Raw genomic sequence first — 23,565 nt, forward strand, 5'->3', positions numbered from 1 at the left:
GCAGAGTGTGACATGCAGAAGTAGTGCTGTAGCTTTAAAAGCATTCAGCAGCTATTAGAAGTAACACAAGCACATGAGACAGGAAGTGTTGTGCTCCAGAAGAATCCAGCAACTAGAGGGGTTAACACAGTCACAGGAGAAGGGGAGTGTTTAAGCAGAGCCCCAGGGGGGATTGTGGGGAAGTTGTTTACTGTCTGGCTGGAGCCGAAGAGAAAGGTGGTGTGTGTGTTCTGTATCTCACAGAAACGCCCCTGCAAGTGAAAAAGATTCAAGTCAGGAGTGAAGCTAAGCACAAGTCAGGTAGTGTTCCTGAACTAGCAGTGCAGAGTATTGTCAGGCAGAAAGATAAGGACTGGAAGAAATGGTGTCACAGGGATTATCTCCCTCAGCAAACCCTCCCCCCTCCTCCATCTCACAGTGCTGTAAAGAATGCTGTGTTCATTAATGTGCCTTTGCATTAGAACTGTGCTGTCCTGTACTACTGGGAAAACTGTGAACTGCTGTGCTGCTAAGGAAACTGTACTGTTTGGTCATAAGACTTAACTTGCACTGGCTGTGCAGCTTCTTATTAAATGCTACTGTTCTACCGTTTATGATGACTCTTGTCAAGTGTGTCTGGTCAGCAAGTGAAACAACCTACATGTCTGTGCCTGAGGGTTAATACCCCTGTGTGCCTGAAAGGAGCTGCAGCACATGGTCTATGGTCGCCCTGAGTAATGGTTCCCCAAGGATTCCAAAGAATTCATGTAAACTGTCTCGCCCCTATCTGAACCTAGCGGTGTGCGTGTAACAACAGTCTTTTTGAAACATTTTAATAGTCTAATTAGCTTTATCACTGCTGCATGTTTTTTTTTCTTCTTCCATGTAGTGATAATATTCACCTGGTGTTTTCAAAGGACTTCATCTGAGAGCACCAGAGATCCTGATTCCAGAGATGTATCACTTAGTTTACTGGGTGCAGCAGTTGTGACACTATCAGAGTTCTTAGATGTGGCAGAGCTAAGAATACTGCCCCCACACCACAGTTCTTTATGTAAATTGTTTATTGACAGTGAGCTGCTTATCAGGGGAGGAGGCATGGTCAGACCAGAGCTCACAAACTGTAATCCAGGCAATGATAATCTCCTGGTGATAAAATATTTGTTGTTTTTAAACAACAGTATACAGCCTAATAAGTGATGCATCCCTGAAATCTATGTCTCAGCCCCTATATCATGCTGCCATCAGATTACACAACAAAAACCTGCTTACAGGTTCCCTTTTAATCATGTTTGTAATAAGACAAAACTGGATTACAGTATCATCAATAAACTTTAACATAAGCTATTTCCCAATACTGTAAATATTGTGGGCAACTGCAAAAATAAGATAATGTTATTTTTAAATAACTCTCTTCAGCAGTTATCCAATTGGAGAAAATTACTATTATATAGGGTACTTACTTACAATTTATTAAGTTATATGAACAATATTCGTGCAGGTGAACCTACACCTGTAAATGTATGCCAGGGTAACATATAACATTTATACAAGCGCAGAAGGGCCACTTATCGCCTGCATCTGTTTTTAATAAATCCCTATAGTGTAAACATTACAGATAGGTTTCGATAACCTTGTAAATGGACCAAATTCTAATATTCTCCCCTGTGGAGAGCATCTCCTGGAGTCTATAATTATATGCACTGACTTTGTATCCCCAATAGATCTGTACCAAGGTTTGTTCTTCATCTCACCTTCAAAGCCTGCCACCTCTCCTGATGTCACTTTATGATCTCTAATTATGCCCTTGCTTGATTTTTAACACTATAGAGAGGTTTTCCTATCCTCCCTCCTTCCCCATTATCTCCACTGATATTACATGAAACCTCTCTCCCAGGCTATGACCTGCTGCTAGGAAGCACAACCCATCAGCGCCAGCCCTTAATTCCCACCTGCAAATCCCAACAGGGTTTTCTCATTGCTGGTTTATTATGAGAGCCAGAAATAGAACTACTGTCTATATAATATAGGAATAATTGGTCAGGACTAATGCAGACTAGGAAAGTTTCAGCTTCCATCACCATAGAGAATGGAGAGGGGGGGTGGGGGAAGAACATCCTCTGAAAGAATAATAATGGGTGATTTGGAAGAACCAACAGAACTGGGCTCCTATTAATGTGCTTGGCAGGAGTCCATAGACCTCACAGTGCAGCAAAAAGGGGATGAGCAAGTAAGTGTATGAAGTCCCTGAGGGTGTAGGGTGTTTTTTTTCTTAAGCAGGTAAACACCAAATGCCTATGGCAGGCAGTGGATGGAGTGTGGCTCTGCATGTGTGCAGCTGATACCTCCTGCTCTTTGATTTATTGCTGGGAAGGAAAGGGGGGTGTGCACACAACTGAGACATCAGAGGCAGAAAAAGAAAGCTTGACTCTGTGCTGTCAGATCTCCACTGGTCTGCTGCATTTACTTTTTTTCCTGCAGTGCACAGCAGGGTGCCAGCTACTTTGTCCAAAGTGCCATTTCTGGTTTTGCAGATAAGGTTACCCTTTATGGAGGGGCTGCAATGTGGGGGTCTAGTATTTAGCCCTCCTCTTGTCTACATGGGTGAATAAAGGAGGGGAGAGAATGTATGAATCCTGCTTCATGCATGGGACTGAAGCACTGTGGTAGAGATGGTGGGGTGCAGTCTGCAGCATTGGCTGAGTGCTCACTACTACAAGTGATGCTGGCTGCTGCTTCTTCTTCTTCTTCTTCTCCTGGGCAACAGGATTTCCTTACACTGCATCAGGGTGACCTGGAGAAATAGAATGGCAAAGGATGTCTACTGAAGTAGAAAGTGAAGCAGCTGCTGAAACCCCAGCAGATACCCCAGGTGAAAATACTATAACTACACCAGAGGTGGATGTTAGAGAGGAGGTGAGCAATGAAGGTCATTTATACTATTTCTAGAACATAATGATTCACTGTCATACCTTACACTTGCGAAACATAAAAAAACAACAACACTTCATACTCTGATACTATGTATTTATGTGTTTACAAATACACAATGTATCATTATTATTGATCTATATGGTGCATTCATCTTAACTGTTGTCAGAATAGAATGTATTTTTAACTTGGATTTTAATTATTAACATTGTTACTAATTCAGTCATTTGGAAAACTGGGCAAAAAAAAATAAAATAAAAAATTGTCAATGACATTAATATTTCATCTCCAGCAGTGTATGGATTGCATTATTGGTAGTAAGGCACTCAGGCTGCAGTGCTAAGCATCCTTCTTGTTACTGCTGTGCACACACTGCCCCACTGATGAGAGATGAGAAGCACCAATGTGCTGCTGTGAGATAAGGCAGACATCCAGGGAATACTACAGACAGCACATAAAACACAGGGGCTACCAGCACACAATCTGAAGGACATGTTCAATGCAGAGCCTTGCAGGTCCTATTATTTTTCCTGCAGGCTTCCCGCCCCTATGTGCCAAACACAATACACTGGGGGGGGAAGCTTATGCTAAGTTCAATGACAGCAATACTTATCTTTTTGTCAATGCTGCATTGAACGCTTTGCAGGCATGAGGATAAAAGAAAAAAAAAACACCGCAGTTCTTCTTCCCTTCAGTTGTGTTTATCACCTATTGTCAGCGAGTTAAAATGCAAAAAAAAAATACAGAAAATTGCCTTAACCTTATAAATATTTGTAGGTAATACCGGTCTAGAATGCGTAACGTGAACATTTTAAGCACGGGAGACTTTGATTTGTAAAAAAAAACAAAAAACAAACCACACGTGAGCGAATATTTAACTGTCACAAAAAATTTATGTAAAGTAAAAAGTTAGTCTGGGTTATATGATGCGTAGGTTATTTTGGCTGCAAACTGTATACAGGTAATTATGATCATGATGATGCAAGCCTCATCTATTTGCATGATGCATACAGCAGATATACTAGGTTTAGAGGAAGCATCACTGCTCCAAGACTTCGTCATGTCACCTAGATTTTGTCATTAATAGTAGTTGATACATTGTTTCTTGCATTAATAAAAGGAATAAATATTGGAACTTATAAAACTAATGCATAGCATACCATGGAGTTAAATATCAGCAGTACATTACTAACAATATAAATCAGGAATTTACCTAATAATGGGTTCCACAATTAAAAAAGTATGCGCCAAAAAGGGTCATATGGAAATAGTTGACATAGAGCAACCCTTTAAATAAAAAAAATAATATTTTTAGTATTTCATGGTGGGGACTATGACAACCTTGATAGAGGATTTCCTATAAGACAAGTTTTGCATATGTACGTGACGTGTCACCAATGGAAATTCATCTACTGGATGGGGCTTCTCAATTGGGAACCCTTTTCTAGAGGACAAGTAGTCCCCCACATATGGTTTTTGGGTAAATGCTGAAACAGGCAAGCACTAAGAGTAATTGTGCCAACACCACTAAGAGTAACTGTGCCAACACCACTAAGAGTAACTGTGCCAACACCACTAAGAGTAACTGTGCCAACACCACTAATACAAGCTGTCAGAACCCCACTGTTTTTGGTAATTTATGGCATATAAAATTGATATATGTCAGAAATGTTTTTCACGGTGAACACAAAAGAATAATAAGCAGATAGGATCTAGAAGTAGAAAAGACGAAGCATAGTGATTACATTTAATTCAGCAATGAATCATATTTTCCGCTTAGTTTACCAAATAATTATTATGACATGTTAGGGCATCAACAACAGAGACTGAAAGGCGACTGGAATGTAAAAGTCAAAGCAACTCTTATATTTATATTTCATTGTCTCAACTGTCAAACAAAAGGAAGAATGTTTTTCAAACGAGCTGTAAACTTGAAGATCTGCAAACATCGTTCACACACGGGCATAGCTACAGGCGGGGGTAGAGAGCAGTGTCACTTGAACATGATGGTACATAGGACACCAATATTATAAATTATACATGGAAACTAGGGGATCTGTCACACATTTTGCAAGCTTACAACTTTTTCATTATTATGTTTTCAGAGATTCTGAGAACTAGAAACATGTAATACAAAATAGTGAACGTGGGCACAGATATTTTTCATTGAGGACTACTAAACTCTCTGCTACCAGTATAGTTATTCTTAGAGGGAATCTGTAAGCAGTCTTTTTGCTATGTAATCTGGGAGCAGCATGGAAGGGTACAGAGAGATCCTGATTCCAGCGATGTGTCACTTACTAGGCTGTGTGTTGCTGTTTCAATAAAATCAGTGTTTTATCAGCAGGAGATTATCACTACAGGATTAGGTGTCTCGTGTCTACTGGTCCAACCACGTTCCCATCACTGATTGGCAGTTTTCTGTCAATATACAGTGTACATAGCTGCCAATCAGTGGTGACAGCGGGGTTATACACAGCTCAGCATTCAGAGAACTGCTTGATCTGCAGCAGAGAAAGCTGTGATTGTATCAAAATAACATGTATACCAAAAAGTGGCACATCCCTGGAATCAGGGTCTCTGCCCCTACATCGTGCTGCACTCAGATTACATAGCAAAAAAACCTGCTGACTGATTGCCTTAAATTGCATGACTTAAATATAAAATTTAGGCAGGATGTTTTCTTTGGTTGAAGCAGAATATTATATTAAAATCATATCATATCATATTCAGATCTTATAAGTGTGTTGTCTCTAATCCTCATCTCTTAAAGGGATTGTCCCATAAATAATATTTAACACCCTGAATGATTCAGTGGTTCATGCGGTCTCTTAAAGGGAATCTGGTAGCAGTTTTTTGCTATTTAATATGAAAGCAACATAATCTAGATCAATAGCCTGATTTCAAGGATGTGTCACTTATTAGGCTGTGTGCTGTAGTTTCAATACAATCAGTGTTTTATAAGCAGGAGATTATCACTGCCTGACTAGGTCTCATATGAAGGTCAGGCAGGCTAATCTGTCTAACCCCGCCCCCACCACTGGTGGGCAGCTTTCTAACAATGTACACAGGAATCTACCAATCAGATGTGTGGGTGGGGTTATACCGGGCTCAGCATTCTGAGCACTGCTACATCTACAGCAAAGAAAATAGGGATTCTATCAAAACTGCACCAAACAGTCCAGTAAGTGACACTTTAGGAATGCATCAACAACAAAACGGTGCAATAATAAAAACATGAAGCTCACAGCATTTCCATGTATATCCTTTTATATCCAGCTGTCTATGCTACATGTAGGCTATGTTCATATGCGTTATAGCTTTCTTTAGGATCTTCAGCCGCAGAAGCGCTATTTAATTACCATAGGTAAAATGATGGATACACTGATGGAAATTCTACTGACCCATGTATGGGGACCATCTGGTGCCATTGGCTCTCCTATACTATTGTTGTTTTTATTATTCTGCTCCTATGACAGAGCAGAAATACCATCATGTCTGCAAGACTGAAGATCTGTCCTTGGTGCTGAACTGCTAATTGTTTTAGGCTCATTTTTCTACTTCTACACTGTCAGGATTAGGCAAAAATGTGAAGTATTACAATGATTCACTGTTTAGAAAATGTTAGAAATATTTCAGAAATGTTAATTTCCAAATGAGACCTGAGATGTATTCACAGATTTTATTATAACAATGGCCATATCCATTCACTGATAATACTATTAGCTTTTTGTTTTTTTCCTTTTAAGTGATAAATTAACGAGATTCTCAGAAGTGCTTATGTAATTCATACATTTAAAGGGAATCTGTTAGTAGAATCAACCCTCCTAAGCTGTGTATATGGGCATGCAGGTCATAGCAAGTTGAATAAAATGATACCCTGATATCTGCGATCTGATGTCTTATTCCAGAGAAATCCTTGTTTTTCTTAATATATAAATGAGCTGTTAAGATCTATGGGCTGGACATAGATCTCCCTGAGAATCTGCCTCCAGAGATCATTTTAAATTAAAGGAGGCGTTATTGGTGTGAGACATGTAGATCAGTAGACTGTCAGTCATTACATGTCTCACATTGGTAACACCCTCTTTTATTTAAAATAAGCTCTGGAAGCAGATTCTCAGGGAGATCTATGTCCGACCAATAGGTTTTAAGAGCTCATTTACATATTTCCGAGAAATCCACTGTTAGGCAGCGGAGTTTCCGCCAGTGAATTTAGTAAGACAGTGACCCAGGCAAGTAAAGTAAAACGTCCTTTATTGTCAAAATACTGCACACATGAAATTGGTCACCTCCAGATCACAGTCGGGAATACCTAAATAAAGTCCAGTGCCGCTGGCACTTCCACCCCCGTAAGGTTCTGGGGTGCTATCGTGGTTGCCCACATCACTGACTCTGGTCTGTGTTAGCTTCACATAGCCAGGCATACATCCACAGAGCCTTCAGCTCTGCTACATGTGAAATCCAACACAAAACTGACACACCCAAATCTTAACTGCAGGCACAAATGAAATCCGTGGCCATGGGCCACTTGTAAGACCCGGACTGGAGGGAGAGATCCATCCCACTACCATCCTACAGATCGCTTCAAAAATAAAAGCCAATACAGGTTTTCCTAAACTTGGTCACATAACTTGACCCAGTCTACACTTACTTTTATCCTGCAAGGTAACCACAGTCGTGGCTGTAATTACAATGCACTCCAGCAGTTCAGTATGCTTCTAAGCACATTCTGGTGGATACATAATGGCCCTCACATATGATTCCCCTCGCTGTCTCACAAATACCCCCCTTACCTCTGTTCAAACTTGTGAGGTTGAACACCTGTCACCGTACAGGGTACCCACGACAGGGCATCCGCATTCCCTTTTGACTTCTCAGCTTGATTTTCCACTGAGAAACGAAAATTTTGCAAGGACTGAAACCATTGGTGACCCGAGCATTCCTCTCCTTAGCACTTCTCATTCAGACCAGGGGTGAGTGGTCTGTCACCAGCCGGAATCGTCGCTCCGGTAAATAATAGAGTAAGGACTCCCAAGGTCCACTTAATGCCTGCGTACTGTGTGTGTGCACATGTCTGCATACCATATGTGTGTGCATCTCTGCGTACCGTCTGTGTGTGCATGGCTGCGCACTGTGTGTGTGTGCATGGCTGCGCACTGTGTGTGTGTGCATGGCTGCGCACCGTGTGTGTGTGTGCAGTTTGCGCACCGTGTGTGTGTGTGCAGTTTGCGCACCGTGTGTGTGTGTGCATGTTTGCGCACCGTGTGTGTGTGTGCATGGTTGCGCACCGTGTGTGTGTGCATGTCTGCGCACCGTGTGTGTTTGCATGTCTGCGCATCATGTGTGTGCGCATGTCTGCGTACCGTGTGTGTGTGCATGTCTGTGTAAAATTTTGTGATGCACCTGTGGGTTCAAGGTGCTCACCACAAATCTAAATAAATTCCTTGAGAGGTCTAGTTTCCAAAATTGGGTCACTTGTGGGGAAGTGTGGGTTTTCCACTGTTTAGGCACATCAGGGGCTCTCCAAACGCGATATGACACCTGCAGACCATTCCATCAAAGTCTACTTTCCAAAATGTCACTCCTTCTTTTCTGAGCCCTGCCGTGCACCCAAACAATAGTTTTCCCACACATATGGGGTATCTCCATGCTCAGGAGAAATTGCACAACCATTTTTGGGGTCCATTTTCTCTTGTTACCTCTTTGAAAATGAAAAAAATTGGGGCTAAAAAACATTTTTTGTGGAAAAAATTAGATTTTTTTATTTTCATAGCTTCTGTGAAGCACCTGGTGGTTCAAGGTGCTCACCTCACATCTAGATAACTTCCATGAGGGGTCTAGTTTACAAAATAATGTCACTTGTGGGGGGTTTCCACTGTTTAGACCCATCAGGGGCTCTCCAAACACGACATGGTGTCCGCTAATTATTCAAGCAAATTTTACATTCAAAAAGTCAAATGGCGCTCCTTCCCTTCCAAGCTCTGCAGTGGTTTTCCTCCACATATGGGGTATCGTCTTACTCAGGAGAAATTGCACAACAAATGGTATGGCGCAATTTCTCCTGTTACCCTTATGAAAATGCAAAATTTGGGGCTGAAAAACATTTTTGAGGGAAAAAATTGAAAATTTTATTTTTACGGCTCCAGGTTATAAACTTCTGTGAAGCACCTGGGAGTTCAAGGTGCTCACCACACATCTAGATAAGTTCCCTGAGGGGTCTAGTTTAAAAATGGAGTCACTTATGGGAGTTTCCACTGTTTAGGCACATCAGGGTCTCTCCGAACGCGCCATGGCATCTCCTATTTACTTTCAAAAAGTGAAATGACATGCCTTTCATTCCGAGTCATGCCGTGCGCCCAAACAGTGTTTTTCCCCCCATATGGGGTATCGGCATGCTCAGTAGAAATTGCACAACAAATTTTGCTCTATAACGCTTTTATGAGGGGTGAGCTCCAGTTCCCATGTCTCTTTGGCTATGTCCAGCAGTTCCTGGGATGTCTACCATATAATATTTTGAACGGAGAGAATCCCGTGGAAGACTGCGGCACCTTTCGGATGGTGAACATTAGATACAGCAACAATATGTCCTTGTCCTTCCTTCTTTAGCTACCACTTTTTTAACATAGATTTTAATTAAATCTTTCTACTAGACCATCGGTCTGTGGATGGTAGATTGACGTGCGCAACTGTTTGATCTTAAGCAGTTTATAAAATTCTTTAGTGACCTTGGACATAAAAGGAGTCCCTTGATGCCTAAGGATCTCCTTTCATAGCCCTAGGCAGCAGAACATGGCAAACAGTTCCCGGGGAATAAGTTTTGCCAAGGTATGACGAAGGGGAATCTCTTCCGGGTAATGAGTCGCATAATTCACTACGACCAATATGTGTTGGTGGCCCCGGGCTGATTTCACTATTGGCCCTACCAGATCCATAGCAATCTGCTCAAAAGGTACCTCTATAACAGGCAGAAGAACCAGTGGACTACGGATGTTTGCTATGGGCGCAGTCAGCTGACACTATGGACATGACTCACAAAACCTCTGAACCTCGGCATAAACCCCAGGCCAAAAGAACTGCTGCAGAATGCGCTCTTGAGTTTTTTAGCTCCCAGATGACCTCCCAGCACATGTTTATGGTCCATCTCAAGCACCTCCCGGCGGTACGATTGGGGCACTACCAGCTGATCTATTATTTTGTCGCGGATTTTGTCAACCCAGTATAACAATTCCTGGTTAACTGCCATACAAGAAAACCGCCTCTGCACTAGGTTGCTGTGCCAACCCATTTATCATGACCCGCTCCCGTGCCTGGGCTAGTGTGGTATCCTGGAGCTGAGCTGTCCCAAAAGAACCCCGGGATACTTCCAGCTGATGTGGTCTCCTCGACCTCTCCTGCCAAGACCTCTCGGGGAAACCTATAGGAATTACACTCTTTCCCTATGATTGTGACCCCTTTGGCAGGTATCCTTGACTCAGGATTTTCAGGTTTAGTGCCCTGATATACTGTACCTTTACCTTGGGATGCTTAGTTTTACTCTCCCATAGGGACCATAACAGGGGCATGTCTCTTCCCAAAACAGTCGAGTATGGAAGGGTCTTTACGACTCCCACTGTATGTTTAATCTCCCCACATAGGGTGGAAAAGGTAACCTCCGCTGTCGGATACTCCTGGAGGTCCCCATGTATACAAATGACTCCAATTTTCCAACCATTGGGGTTTTCCCTGGCAACCAATGACCCATTGGAAAGTGTCACTAGGCTTCCTGAATCCAAAAGAACCTCCATCTGGTACCCTTTGGCGTGCACCTGGCACAAATGGGGTTCACTTTGTGTGGCATCTGCATCCACGGTGCAGACAGTCTGGGCATACATAGATACCCATCGAGTAAATCTGCAGTCCATGGGCTCAGTAGTCAGAGGGCAGCCACATGTCCTGGCCCTTGGCACCACCATTACCTGTTAGTGGTGGCACCTCTGGTCCGCAAGATCTGTTTAGGGGATACTGGGCTCCTCCTCTCAGTTATGGCACGGTTCAGACTAACTCCAGCAGAGGGTAGTATTCCTTTCCCAGGCTCCTGGGTTTGTAGGGCCCGACATGATACTCGCAGTGGGGCAGCGTCCTGTACAAAGTCCTGCGGGGGCCACATAATGCGCGATCAGGCTAACCACCTGATCTAGGTTGCCCTGATCCCTTTGTTCCATCCAGTGCTGTATGGCTACTAGCAGAGTTCGCACCAACCAGTTGACTACTATGATATCTACCATCTGGCCTGGACTCAAGTTCTCAGGCTGGAGCCATTTTTTTCCTAACTGCAACAAGTCAAACATCTGAGACATAGCGGGGTAGGTCTCCACAAAGGACCACTGGTACACACGTTGTGCCTATACATGCGTATTAACCGCCAGTCGGGCAAGGAACTCACCTTTTGAGTTTCCATTAGTTCTGCACATCCTCCAGACTCAGGTCAAAGTATGACTTCTGGGATTATCCCATCAGGAACGGGGCCAACACTTCAGCCCACTGGGAAATTGCCAAGCTCTCCCGCTATGCTGTGCATTCAAACACGGTGAGGAAAGCTTCCATGTCGTCCTCGGGACTCATCTTCCTCTTGCTGACCTGACTTTGTCCCGGGCCTCAGGACAAACTGGGGTCGGCGGTGGGGGCATCTCTCGCAGGGCCGCAATCTGTTGCAGAAGCAGGTTGTTCGTCTGTTGCTGCAGGTATAGCTGTTGCTGCTGTTGGTGCTGCTCCTGCTGTTGCCGCTGAAACTGCAGCCGCTGCTGCTGGGTGAGGACCAACTGCTTTAGCAGTTCCTCCATATTGTCCACCTGTAATTTTGCAGGATTGATTACCAACATGCAGTTTTCTTCGGGGTATGTCTCAATTCACACTGCCCTCACTATTCATCTATGTTAGGCAGCAACGTTTCAGCCAGTGAATTTAGTGAGACAGTGACCCAGGCAAGTTAAGTAAAACGTCCTTTGTTGTTCAAATACTGCACACATGAAATTGCTCACCTCCGGATTGCAGCTGGGAATTCGTAAATAAAGTCCAGTGCCGCTGGCACTTTGCACCCCTATAAGGTTCTGGGGTGCTATTGAGGTTGCCCACGTCACTGGCTCTGGTCTGTGTTAGCTTCACCCAGCCAGGCATACGTCCACAATGCCTTCAGCTCTGCTACATGTAAAATCCAAACACCAAACTGACACACAAATGTTAACTGCAGGTTTAAATTAAAACTGTGGCTATGGGCCACTTGTAAGACTCAGACTGGAGGGAGAGATCTGTCCCACTACCATCCCACAGATCTCTCCAAAAATATAAGCCCAATACCGGTTTTCCTAAACTGAATTGGTCAATTAACTTGACCAAGTCCACACTTACTTTTATTCTGCATGGTAACCACAGCCGTGGCTGTAATCACAATGCACCCCAGTCAGAGGCGTAGCTAGGGTATTAGTTCAGGGGTGGGCGAAACTTCTGAGAGGGCCCTTAACCAGGTAACCCAGATTACAACTATAGCGGCGCACCCAGATAGTAGATGTAGGAGAACCTCAGCAGATGACCGCTCTGTTACTAAAAATAATCTCTATACAAAGACCAGCACTGCTATTACCCCCATATGGTGACCATATATTGATAGATACCAGTCCTGCAGAACATATAAGAGATCACAGCACAGTTATATATAGTGACTTACAGGTGACGTTCTTTCTGATTAAATTGTTCACTTTTCCCGTCATTTTCCATCTGGCCCAGACCGACACGACAACGTCTCCATCCAGGATTCAGAGTCTCAGGTCTGCAGACATCACAACAAAGACACATTTGACTCCTTACATTTCAGGCACCGTCCCCATCTATTCCCAACCTACACAAATCCCTCATCCTGCTGATACAGCAACAGCGGCTCAGTATTGGGGTATGTGTCCCTATTACTGCACCTGCTGTGTCGTACTGTGTGCCCTCTAGATGATAAAACATACCTCTAGAATATAATAATGCCGTACAAGTGTCCTAGAAAACAGTGCCCATATTTTGCCCCCTAGAAAGTAATAATGCCCTCTGTGTGCCCCTTTAACAGTCATAATAACCTGAGTTCCCCTATAACGATAAGTGCCCACTTAAAATTTAATAATGTCCTGAGTCTCCCCCTATGTACAGCTCACCTCTACACAGTATGATCCTCTCTTATACACAGTATAATGTCCCCTCACTGTATAGCAGGGTTCCCCAACTCCAGTCCTCAACAGCCACCAACAGGCCATGTTTTCAGGATTTCCTTAGTATTGCCCAGGTGATAATTCCATCACCTGCACAGGCAATAATTCCATCACCTGTGTAATAGTAAGGAAATCCTGAAAACATGACCTGTTGGTGGGTCTTGAGGATTGGAGTTGGGAAACCCTGCTGTATAGTACTCCCCACACAGTATACTGACCCCTTAGTAGCCTCCAAACTGATGTCTCCAACACTGTATGATGGCCCCCACACTATACAAAGACCCCACATTATCTCCCACACTGTATGACCCTAACTGTAATCCCCACACTTTATAAATAGCCTTCATATAGTATAATGCACTAGATAGGCCTCTATATAGTATAATGCACTCCCCATAGGCAGAGTCTGTAGTATAATGCATCCCCATAGGCAGAGTCTGTAGTATAATGCATCCCCATAGGCAGAGTCTGTAGTATAATGCACTCCCATTGGCAGAGTCTGTAGTATAATTGTAACGGGTCTGGGAGGCGGAACCTCTGAGCTACTATACAAGGGGGCGGTCCTTGTAAGGGAGCGGGTGGCAATCAGGGATGACGGGCAGGCAGTCACAGCAGGTGACCGGGACAGTCTCTAAGTGGACGGGCTGGAGGTCACGGCAAGTGACCGGGGCAGTCTCTGGAAGAACGGGCAGGAGGTCACGGCAAGTGACCGGGGCAGTCTCTGGAAGAACGGGCAGGGAGTTACGGCAAGTGACCGGGGCAGTCTCTGGATGAACGGGCAGGGAGTTACGGCAAGTGACCGGGGCAGTCTCTGGGTAAAGGGTAGGTACGACCTGTGATGGCAGAGCCTCCGGGTAGGCTAGCAGGCAGATGGTAGATGTGTGCTCCCAGGTGAGCAAGCGAGAGTCTCTGGAATGGTAGGTGGTCACAGCACGTGACGGCGAAGCCTCCAGGTAGGCTAGCAGGCAGGTAACAGGTGGGCGCTCCCAGGTGAGCGGGCAGGAGTCTCTGGAAAGGCAGATGGTCACAGCACGTGACGGCGGAGCCTCCAGGTAGGCTAGCAGGCAGGTAACAGGTGTGCGCTCCCAGGTGAGCGGGCAGGAGTCTCTGAAAAGACAGATGGTCACAGCACGTGACGGCGGAGCCTCCAGGTAGGCTAGCAGGCAGGTAACAGGTGTGCGCTCCCAGGTGAGCGGGCAAGCTGGTCCATAGACAGACTGACAGGAGTTGGAAGGCAGACCGTCGGACCTCAGGCTAGCAGGCAGGTGACTGGATATCAGGCATGACAAAGGCAGCAAGCTGGCAGGAATCTGGCAGGTAACTGGCAGGGGGACCTGAGGGCTGAAGCACAGGTGAGACACAGGTGCAAACAACATTGCTCGGGCACCTCCATTTTGGAGGAGGTGCCCTTTATATGGGAGGTCCTCCGGCAATTGGCCGGGGACTCCTTAGGACGGCGCGCGCGGTCCCTTTAAGAGAGGGGGAGCGCGCGCGCGCGCGCCCTAAGCACACTGCCGGGGAAGGAGCGCGCGCCGGAAGCAGCGGGGAGAGCAGCGCTGGAGGACGCCGCGCCAGGAGCGGGGAGGTGAGAGGGACGGCGTCTCTGCCTAGAACGGGGCAGAGACGCCGATGCTACAGTACCCCCCCCTTTAGGCCCCCTCTTTTTTAGGCCAGAAAGAAATTTTTCAAGGAGAAGCGGGGCGTTGATGTTCTCCCTGGGTTCCCAAGTTCTCTCCTCAGGACCAAACCCCTTCCAATCTACCAGAAAAAAGGTTTTTCCTCTTACCCTCTTGGAGGCCAGAATACTCTCTACCTCAAAGATGTCATCAGCGGAAACCGGAGCAGGAGGGGCACCTGGATTTTTGGAAAAAGAGTTAAAGACAACGGGTTTGAGGAGAGATACGTGGAAGGAGTTGGGGATCCGTAGGGTGGCCGGGAGTTTTAATTTGTAGGCCACAGGGTTAATTTGCCTGAGGACTTCGAAGGGGCCGATGAATCGAGGACCCAACTTGTAGGAGGGTATTTTGAGCCGCACATGTTTGGATGAGAGCCAAACCTTGTCTCCCGGACGGCATTGGGGCGGATCCAGACGTCTCTTATCAGCATATCTCTTCATCCGCTCAGAGGAGAGAAGAAGAGCGGACCTGGTGCTCTCCCAAATAGTAGAAAATTCGCTGACAAGAGACTCCACAGCAGGGTTGTCTACAGAAACGGAGACAGGAAGTGGAATCCGGGGATGTTGGCCACCAACTATAAAGAACGGGGTTTTGGAAGAGGACTCGCTCTCATGGTTGTTATAAGAGAACTCGGCCCACGGTAGAAGATCCACCCAGTCCGAGTGGTGAGCATCCACGAAGTGCCGGAGGTAGCTGGACAAGATCTGATTGATCCGCTCCACTTGACCATTGGACTGAGGGTGGTAAGCGGAGGAGAAATCCAGGGTAATGTCCAGCAGCTTACAAGTGGCTCTCCAGAAACGAGAGGTGAACTGAACCCCACGATCCGACACGATGTGGAGGGGCAGACCATGGAGACGGAAGATGTGGCGGATAAAGTCTTTAGCCAACTCGGGTGCAGACGGAAGACCAGGCAGGGGAATGAAGTGGGCCATCTTAGAAAAACGGTCAGCGACAACCCAAATGACGGTACAACCGGCAGAAACTGGAAGGTCGGTGATAAAGTCCATAGCGATGTGTTGCCAAGGAGCAGCAGGTACGGGAAGGGGCAGGAGATGGCCGGCAGGTAGATGTCGGGGAACTTTGTTACGAGCACAGGATGAACAGGCCGCGACGAAGTCTACCACGTCCTTACGTAGGGTAGGCCACCAGTAATGCCGGGCAATAAGTTGAAAGGTCTTTTTTTGGCCAGCATGGCCAGCTAGTTTAGAAGAATGTCCCCAGCGAAGAACCCTCTCCCGATCTGGCACAGCTATGAACGTCTTACCGGGTGGAAGACGAGTTAGATCCAAGGGAGCCACATTCATCACCTTGGAGGAGTCGATGATGTGCGTAGGTTCCTCCTCTTGATCGGAGGACAGGAAAGACCGAGACAAGGCATCAGCTTTGACGTTCTTGTCCGCCGGACGGAAATGAAGAGTGAAGTCGAAGCGGGCAAAAAACAACGACCACCGGGCCTGGCGAGGATTGAGCCTCTGGGCATTTTGGAGATATGCCAGGTTTTTGTGATCCGTGTAGATAATTACCGGGTAGAGAGCCCCTTCAAGCAGATAGCGCCACTCTCCTAGTGCCAATTTGATGGCTAGCAATTCCCGGTCTCCAATGGAGTAGTTGCGCTCCGACGAGGAGAAGATTTTGGAGAAGAAGCCGCACGTTACCATTCTCCCGGTAGAAGACTTCTGGGTGAGCACCGCTCCGGCTCCGGAGGAGGAAGCATCAACCTCCAGGTAGAATTGTTTATTACAGTCCGGACGGTGCAGGACGGGAGCAGAGGCGAAGGCTTTCTTTAGGGAAAGGAAGGCCTCCTCGGCTTCAGGCGACCATATCCTGGGGTTAGCCCCCTTACGGGTAAGTGCAGATTTGGGAGCAGTCCGAGACGAGAAGTGTGGGATGAAAAGACGATAATAATTAGCGAAGCCCAGGAATCGCTGTATCGCCTTCAAACCTTCAGGACGAGGCCATTTTAGAACGGAAGAGAGCTTCTCGGGATCCATTTGCAGACCTGTTTGGGAGATGACATAGCCCAAGAACGGAAGGGAGGTCTGATCGAAGAGGCACTTCTCGTATTTGGCGTAAAGGTGGTTCTGCCGAAGCCTAAGCAGGACCTGACGAACATCCCTCCGGTGTGTGGGGAGATCCGGAGAGAAGACCAAGATATCGTCCAGGTATACCACTACGCAGGAGTACAGGAGGTCACGGAAGATGTCATTGACTAGTTCCTGAAAGACCGCGGGAGCATTACAGAGACTGAAGGGCATCACAAGGTACTCGTAGTGACCGTCCCGGGTATTGAATGCCGTCTTCCACTCGTCTCCTTGACGGATACGGACCAGATTATACGCTCCTCGAAGATCCAGCTTGGAGAAGATCCTGGCGCCCTTGAGCCGGTCAAACAATTCGGAGATGAGTGGCAGGGGATATTTGTTTTTTACCGTAATGAGATTGAGTCCTCTGTAGTCAATACAGGGACGTAGCGAGCCGTCTTTCTTTTTGACAAAGAAGAATCCGGCTCCAGCCGGGGAGGTAGATTTTCGGATAAATCCCCTAGCCAGATTCTCTTCAATGTACTCAGACATGGCTCGGGTCTCGGCTGCAGATAACGGGTAGATACGCCCACGGGGAGGAGTGGTGCCAGGTACCAGGTCGATCGGGCAATCGTATGGCCTATGGGGCGGCAACGTCTCAGCTTCCTTCTTACCGAAGACGTCCGCATAGGGCCAGTAGGGAGCCGGGAGACCAGGTAAATTAGCTGGAGTAGGCTGAGGGCGAAGTGGACGGACCGGAACCAGGCAGGTCCTATGGCAGTCAGGACCCCATCGGAGTACTTCACCGGACCGCCAGTTCAATACGGGTTCATGTGTCTGGAGCCAAGGTAGACCTAGCAACAAGGAGTGAGAAAGTCCGGACAGCACATGGAATGAGATCTCCTCAGAGTGCAGCATTCCCACCTGTAGGGTTATAGGTTCGGTGACGAGCAGGATGGTCTCCGAGAGAAGTCTTCCATCCACGGAAGCAACTGACAATGGCTCCGCCAGGGACTTGGTGGGAATATGGTATCTCTCTACCAGAGACTGGGCGATGAGGTTTCCAGCAGCTCCAGAATCCAGATGGGCGAGTTCGAAGAGACGGTTTTCTCCCCAAGCAATAGAGACCGGTAAGGTCAGAGACGGAGAGGACTTACTTTTGTCTAGGACGACCTCTCCGAGTGGTCCTAGACACTGGCGTTTCCCGGCTTTTCCGGGCAGGAACGGATGAAGTGCTTCTTACTGCCACAATAGAAACAGCTTCCCTCGGCTCGGCGAGATTCTTGGCGAGAACCGACCATCTTGGTCTGGTCGACCTGCATAGGCTCAGGAGAGACGGAGGGAGTGACGGGTTGCTGAAAAGTAGGAGCTAGGCGTGGGAACCTCCTCTCACGGGTGACCTCTTTGGCACGCTCCTGGAACCGCAGGTCAATCCGGGTGGCAAGAGCTATCAGGTCATCGAGGGTGGTAGGAATGTCCCGACCGGCAAGTTCATCTTTAATACGGCCGGACAGACCCTCCCAGAAGACTGAAACCAGAGCGTCATTATCCCAGGCCAGCTCCGAGGCAAGGGTACGGAACCGTATGGCATATTGGCCCACGGTGAGGCTTCCCTGACGGAGGCGTAGCACTGACGATGCGGATGAGGTCTTCCGTCCGGGTTCGTCGAAGACTTTCCGGAAGGCCGTGAGAAAGGCAGGCAAGTTGGACACCAGGGGGTCTCCTCTCTCCCATAGAGGATTTAGCCAGGCCAGAGCCTCTCCGGTGAGATGGGACATGATGAAGGCAATTTTGGCCCGGTCGGAGTTAAACTGGTGGGACAGGAGTTCAAAGTGCAGGGTGCACTGATTTATGAAGCCCCGAGCCTGAGCGGAGTCGCCTCCGAAGCGAGGAGGTGCAGAAAGCCGGGGTCCGGGGTAGGATACCATAGTGTTGGTGGACAGCGGAGCTGTTGGATTGCGAATCATGGCGCTGGCGGAGGTTGCTGGCGGAGCAGTCAGAGTGTCCAGGCGAGAATTGACATTCCGCAGGTGACCCAGGATGGACTCCTGTTGGGACCTCTGGCGGGACAGTTCATGACACAGGTCCGAGAGCGAGGGAGCTTGGGTGCCACCGGGTTCCATGGCCCGAGCAAACTGTAACGGGTCTGGGAGGCGGAACCTTTGAGCTACTATACAAGGGGGCGGTCCTTGTAAGGGAGCGGGTGGCAATCAGGGATGACGGGCAGGCAGTCACAGCAGGTGACCGGGACAGTCTCTGAGTGGACGGGCTGGAGGTCACGGCAAGTGACCGGGGCAGTCTCTGGAAGAACGGGCAGGAGGTCACGGCAAGTGACCGGGGCAGTCTCTGGAAGAACGGGCAGGGAGTTACGGCAAGTGACCGGGGCAGTCTCTGGATGAACGGGCAGGGAGTTACGGCAAGTGACCGGGGCAGTCTCTGGGTAAAGGGTAGGTACGACCTGTGATGGCAGAGCCTCCGGGTAGGCTAGCAGGCAGATGGTAGATGTGTGCTCCCAGGTGAGCAAGCGAGAGTCTCTGGAATGGTAGGTGGTCACAGCACGTGACGGCGAAGCCTCCAGGTAGGCTAGCAGGCAGGTAACAGGTGGGCGCTCCCAGGTGAGCGGGCAGGAGTCTCTGGAAAGGCAGATGGTCACAGCACGTGACGGCGGAGCCTCCAGGTAGGCTAGCAGGCAGGTAACAGGTGTGCGCTCCCAGGTGAGCGGGCAAGCTGGTCCATAGACAGACTGACAGGAGTTGGAAGGCAGACCGTCGGACCTCAGGCTAGCAGGCAGGTGACTGGATATCAGGCAGGACAAAGGCAGCAAGCTGGCAGGAATCTGGCAGGTAACTGGCAGGGGGACCTGAGGGCTGAAGCACAGGTGAGACACAGGTGCAAACAACATTGCTCGGGCACCTCCATTTTGGAGGAGGTGCCCTTTATATGGGAGGTCCTCCGGCAATTGGCCGGGGACTCCTTAGGACGGCGCGCGCGGTCCCTTTAAGAGAGGGGGAGCGCGCGCGCGCGCGCCCTAAGCACACTGCCGGGGAAGGAGCGCGCGCCGGAAGCAGCGGGGAGAGCAGCGCTGGAGGACGCCGCGCCAGGAGCGGGGAGGTGAGAGGGACGGCGTCTCTGCCTAGAACGGGGCAGAGATGCCGATGCTACAATAATGCACTCCCATTGGCAGAGTCTGTAGTATAATGCACTCCCATAGGCAGAGTCTGTAGTATAATGCACTCCCATAGGCAGAGTCTGTAGTATAATGCACTCCCATAGGCAGAGTCTGTAGTATAATGCACTCCCATAGGCAGAGTCTGTAGTATAATGCACTCCCATAGGCAGAGTCTGTAGTATAATGCACTCCCATAGGCAGAGTCTGTAGTATAATGCACTCCCATAGGCAGAGTCTATAGTATAATGCCCCCCCATAGGCAGAGTCTGTAGTATAATGGAGACCAAACCTCATTGTTGCGCACACCGGAGGTCACTGGAGCGGAAGTCACAGTGACTCCCCGGCGCCTGCGCACTAGAGCAGAGCAGTAAAATAGCGCAGGGAGAAAAAAAAAGTGCCATAAGCTATAGGCGCATTGCGCATGCGCAGGCTGTGCAGCCCTAGACTGCACATCACAGGTCCCTGTGACGTGCAGGGGAAGGGGGGGGGGGGGTTAAATTAAGCAGATAGGCGGGCATTTCTTGGCGTCCCCTGGTCGCCAAGCCTAGGAAAAAGGATTTTATACAAAGAAATTTCTCTACAATCAGACCGCTAATATGGGACATACAGGTAAGTATAGATTTACATTTCTATCACCTGTATGCCCATATTAGAGGTCTGATAACTCCCAGGGGGTTATAGATTCCCTTTAATTGTTGACCCAGCTTGAAAAATCTGACAACTATCAAATTTTATATTTTTATACATATTTTTAATTAATACCAAATTAGCAGACATGTCATACCACCAGCTTCAAAAATGTTTAGAATTTTAGATCAGGTGGAGATTTTATACTAATATGAAGGCTCTAAAAGTCTTTTTAGAAATCATTGTATATTGGAAGGGTTCGCTTCCTGTTGTACTTTGTTTTGATTTATTTTTCTTTGCAGTCAGTGAATAGAAATTTTCATTGTATATTTTCACCAGCTGAACAATTTAACTCTAACTGTTTAATTACAATACCCTTTTTGTTTCTTTTTCTTTTTTTTCATAGTTTTCCACATTTTGGAAAGCAACAGTAATACATTGTGTAATTGTCTCCTACTCTGTCTATGACTAGTGATGTATCTGTAGAGGGTGCAGCTGATGCAGTAGTGCCCAGAACATTGTAGAGGGTGCAGCTGATGCAGTAATGCCCAGAACATTGTAGAGGGTGCAGCTGATGCAGTAGTGCCCAAAACCTTGTAGAGGGTGCAGCTGATGCAGTAGTGCCCAGAACCTTGTAGAGGGTGCAGCTGATGCAGTAGTGCCCAGAACCTTGTAGAGGGTGCAGCTGATGCAGTAGTGCCCAGAACCTTGTAGAGGGTGCAGCTGATGCAGTAGTGCCCAGAACCTTGTAGAGGGTGCAGCTGATGCAGTAGTGCCCAGAACCTTGTAGAGGGTGCAGCTGATGCAGTAGTGCCCAGAACCTTGTAGAGGGTGCAGCTGATGCAGTAGTGCCCAGAACCTTGTAGAGGGTGCAGCTGATGCAGTAGTGTCCAGAACCTTGTAGAGGGTGCAGCTGATGCAGTAGTGCCCAGAACCTTGTAGAGGGTGCAGCTGATGCAGTAGTGCCCAGAACCTTGTAGAGGGTGCTGCTGATGCAGTAGTGCCCAGAACCTTGTACTAAGAGGTACAAATGCTCTTCAATAAATGTGACAGTTTAAAGGTAAACTGTTACCTCCAGAATGCTATTTTCCTGCAGATATAGTGGCAATCTGCACGTAAATAGTGTTTAAATCACTAAGCATAACTAGAAGCATGGTTTCAGGGAGGAAATTACGTTTTATTCTCTCTGGAGCCACTCGCTCCCGGTCATTGGGACGGTGCAGGGAGCAGTTACAGTCCCCTCTCACTACACAGTAAGCATGGCTGTAATCACTCCGCATCCCATTGATTGACAGCTTGCTCTGCAGTGTGTATGACGCGCCCCTGGGCCTGTGTCGCGCTGCGTTGCGCACGCGGGAGCTTACCCGGAGCCGGATCTGTTTAGGGTTGTAGTCTCGTGGCGGTGACCCGGTCCGTGCCCAGGGAGTCAAACTGGACGGCAGTCTGTTAGCGGTAGAAAATGGTTGATGACTACGCCACCCGTTGAATGCAGCCAGGGGGCTGCTGCTGCAGGGCAGACCGCTGAGGCCGGTGGAAGGATGGTGCAGCGTGATAGTATAACCCCCAACGGGAGGGGTATGGCCTCAGGGCAGCCGACGTGGATGATGAGGGTAGCAGGAACCACTCAGAGACGGTATGGTAGCGTTCAGGGTCTTTACTGGTAACAACGATAGACCCTCCCGGAGTACTTGCTAGCGAACGGGGCCTGGTCAGTCCTTGAGCAGATGGGATCTCCCCTGGCCAGGCGTAGTTGTAGGCCTCCCAAGCTGACTGTACTCTTCTGGCTACCTTGCTAGAAGCTGATGTAAGTAGCCCACGTCCCTGAGTGTACCGTGTGGTGCTCACCCGTATGGCCGGTGACTCGGGGCCTTCGGGCTTCTGGGCCAGGGGACCTGAAATCCCCTGCCTGACGGATTCTGCTGCTGGGTAGAAGTTAGTCCCCACAGCCTCGGACTCCGGGTCCGGTAAAGAATCTTCTTAGTCAGGGCGAGCTCTTTAGCTGCCAGCCCCTGACTCCTTGTGACTCTGCTGCTTCCTATGCTGCTCTTGTCTCTACTCTTCCTGGACTCACTAACTCTGCCTCAGCCCCGGGTTTATACAGGGGAAGTTCTTCCCCTCCCAAGGCTGGGCAGGAGGTGTGGCATGCACAGGATCCCTGACCAAAGGACCTCCCACCTGCTCTCAGACGTAATATCTCTATCACTGTGACAACCAGACCCCTGGGGTGTCACACTCCCCCCTAGTGAAATTTAGTACTCCGGGACTAAACACTTTTTAGAAAAATATAACAAGGTATATCAAAGAACAATAAAATACAATAAGGAAACACAATAAGATGGTCACGGATGTCCGCAACCGGGTGCAGTCTTTGAAGAAAAGCAAAGGTGTCCATTTCACCAACACAGGGAGACGTAACCAGGTAGGGGTCTGTCCTACCCCGAGTCCTTAACAGTCTCTAGTCCATCCTGGGTTACGCTCCAACTATATACAAAGGATTCCCGGCAAATCCACCGAAGACTCCTAAAAACAACTAGAAACACAAAATTACACACAAGCAACAATAAACAGGTAAACATTGTAAAACAACTTAAACATTTAGATCCTCCAACGTGCGGGTGTCAAAGGTGTCCTTCAGCCGGGTTAGTATCCCTGCGACAGTCTTCCTCCCAGGTGGCCAGGATTTTACTTCCCTTTTGGCTGCCCCAGTTAGTTGGGCCACCAGGATGCTCACTTTTTGCTCTTCTGTGAGGGGGTACACCTGGAAGAGGCTATCCAGCTTTTCTCTAAAGTCATGCAGGGTATGTGACTCCCCTGAGTACTGGGGTAGCCAAGCTGCTCCCGGGATATAGGGCATGGTGAAGGGCATAACTGCAACAGCGGTAGCGCTGGCGGGGGTTGAGGCAGTGGAGCTCTCCTCCGTATCCGACATCTTC

The 23,565-nt window shown here is 47.9% G+C and overlaps 1 protein-coding gene across 2 annotated transcripts in view; it reads left to right on the plus strand.

Moving 5' to 3' along the window:
- The first annotated feature begins 2,101 nt into the window (after window positions 1-2,101).
- The window catches only part of LOC141152884 (transmembrane protein 151B), a 93,677-nt gene continuing 72,213 nt past the window's right edge, over window positions 2,102-23,565 (plus strand). Inside the window, exon 1 of one of the 2 annotated variants that reach the window (XM_073637532.1) lies at window positions 2,102-2,209. Coding sequence is in view for 1 of the 2 variants with exons in the window: in XM_073637531.1 (XP_073493632.1) it covers window positions 2,797-2,895 (99 nt within the window). In the remaining variant the exon portion in view is untranslated. Of the gene's footprint in view, window positions 2,210-2,236; window positions 2,896-23,565 lie in introns of those variants that run through there. The other variant, XM_073637531.1, reaches the window with a different exon arrangement.

This window comes from Phyllobates terribilis, unplaced genomic scaffold, assembly GCF_046119375.1.
Source record: "Phyllobates terribilis strain yellow unplaced genomic scaffold, ASM4611937v1 Scaffold_7__3_contigs__length_470593459, whole genome shotgun sequence".
In the NCBI taxonomy this organism is placed as follows: domain Eukaryota; kingdom Metazoa; phylum Chordata; class Amphibia; order Anura; family Dendrobatidae; genus Phyllobates; species Phyllobates terribilis.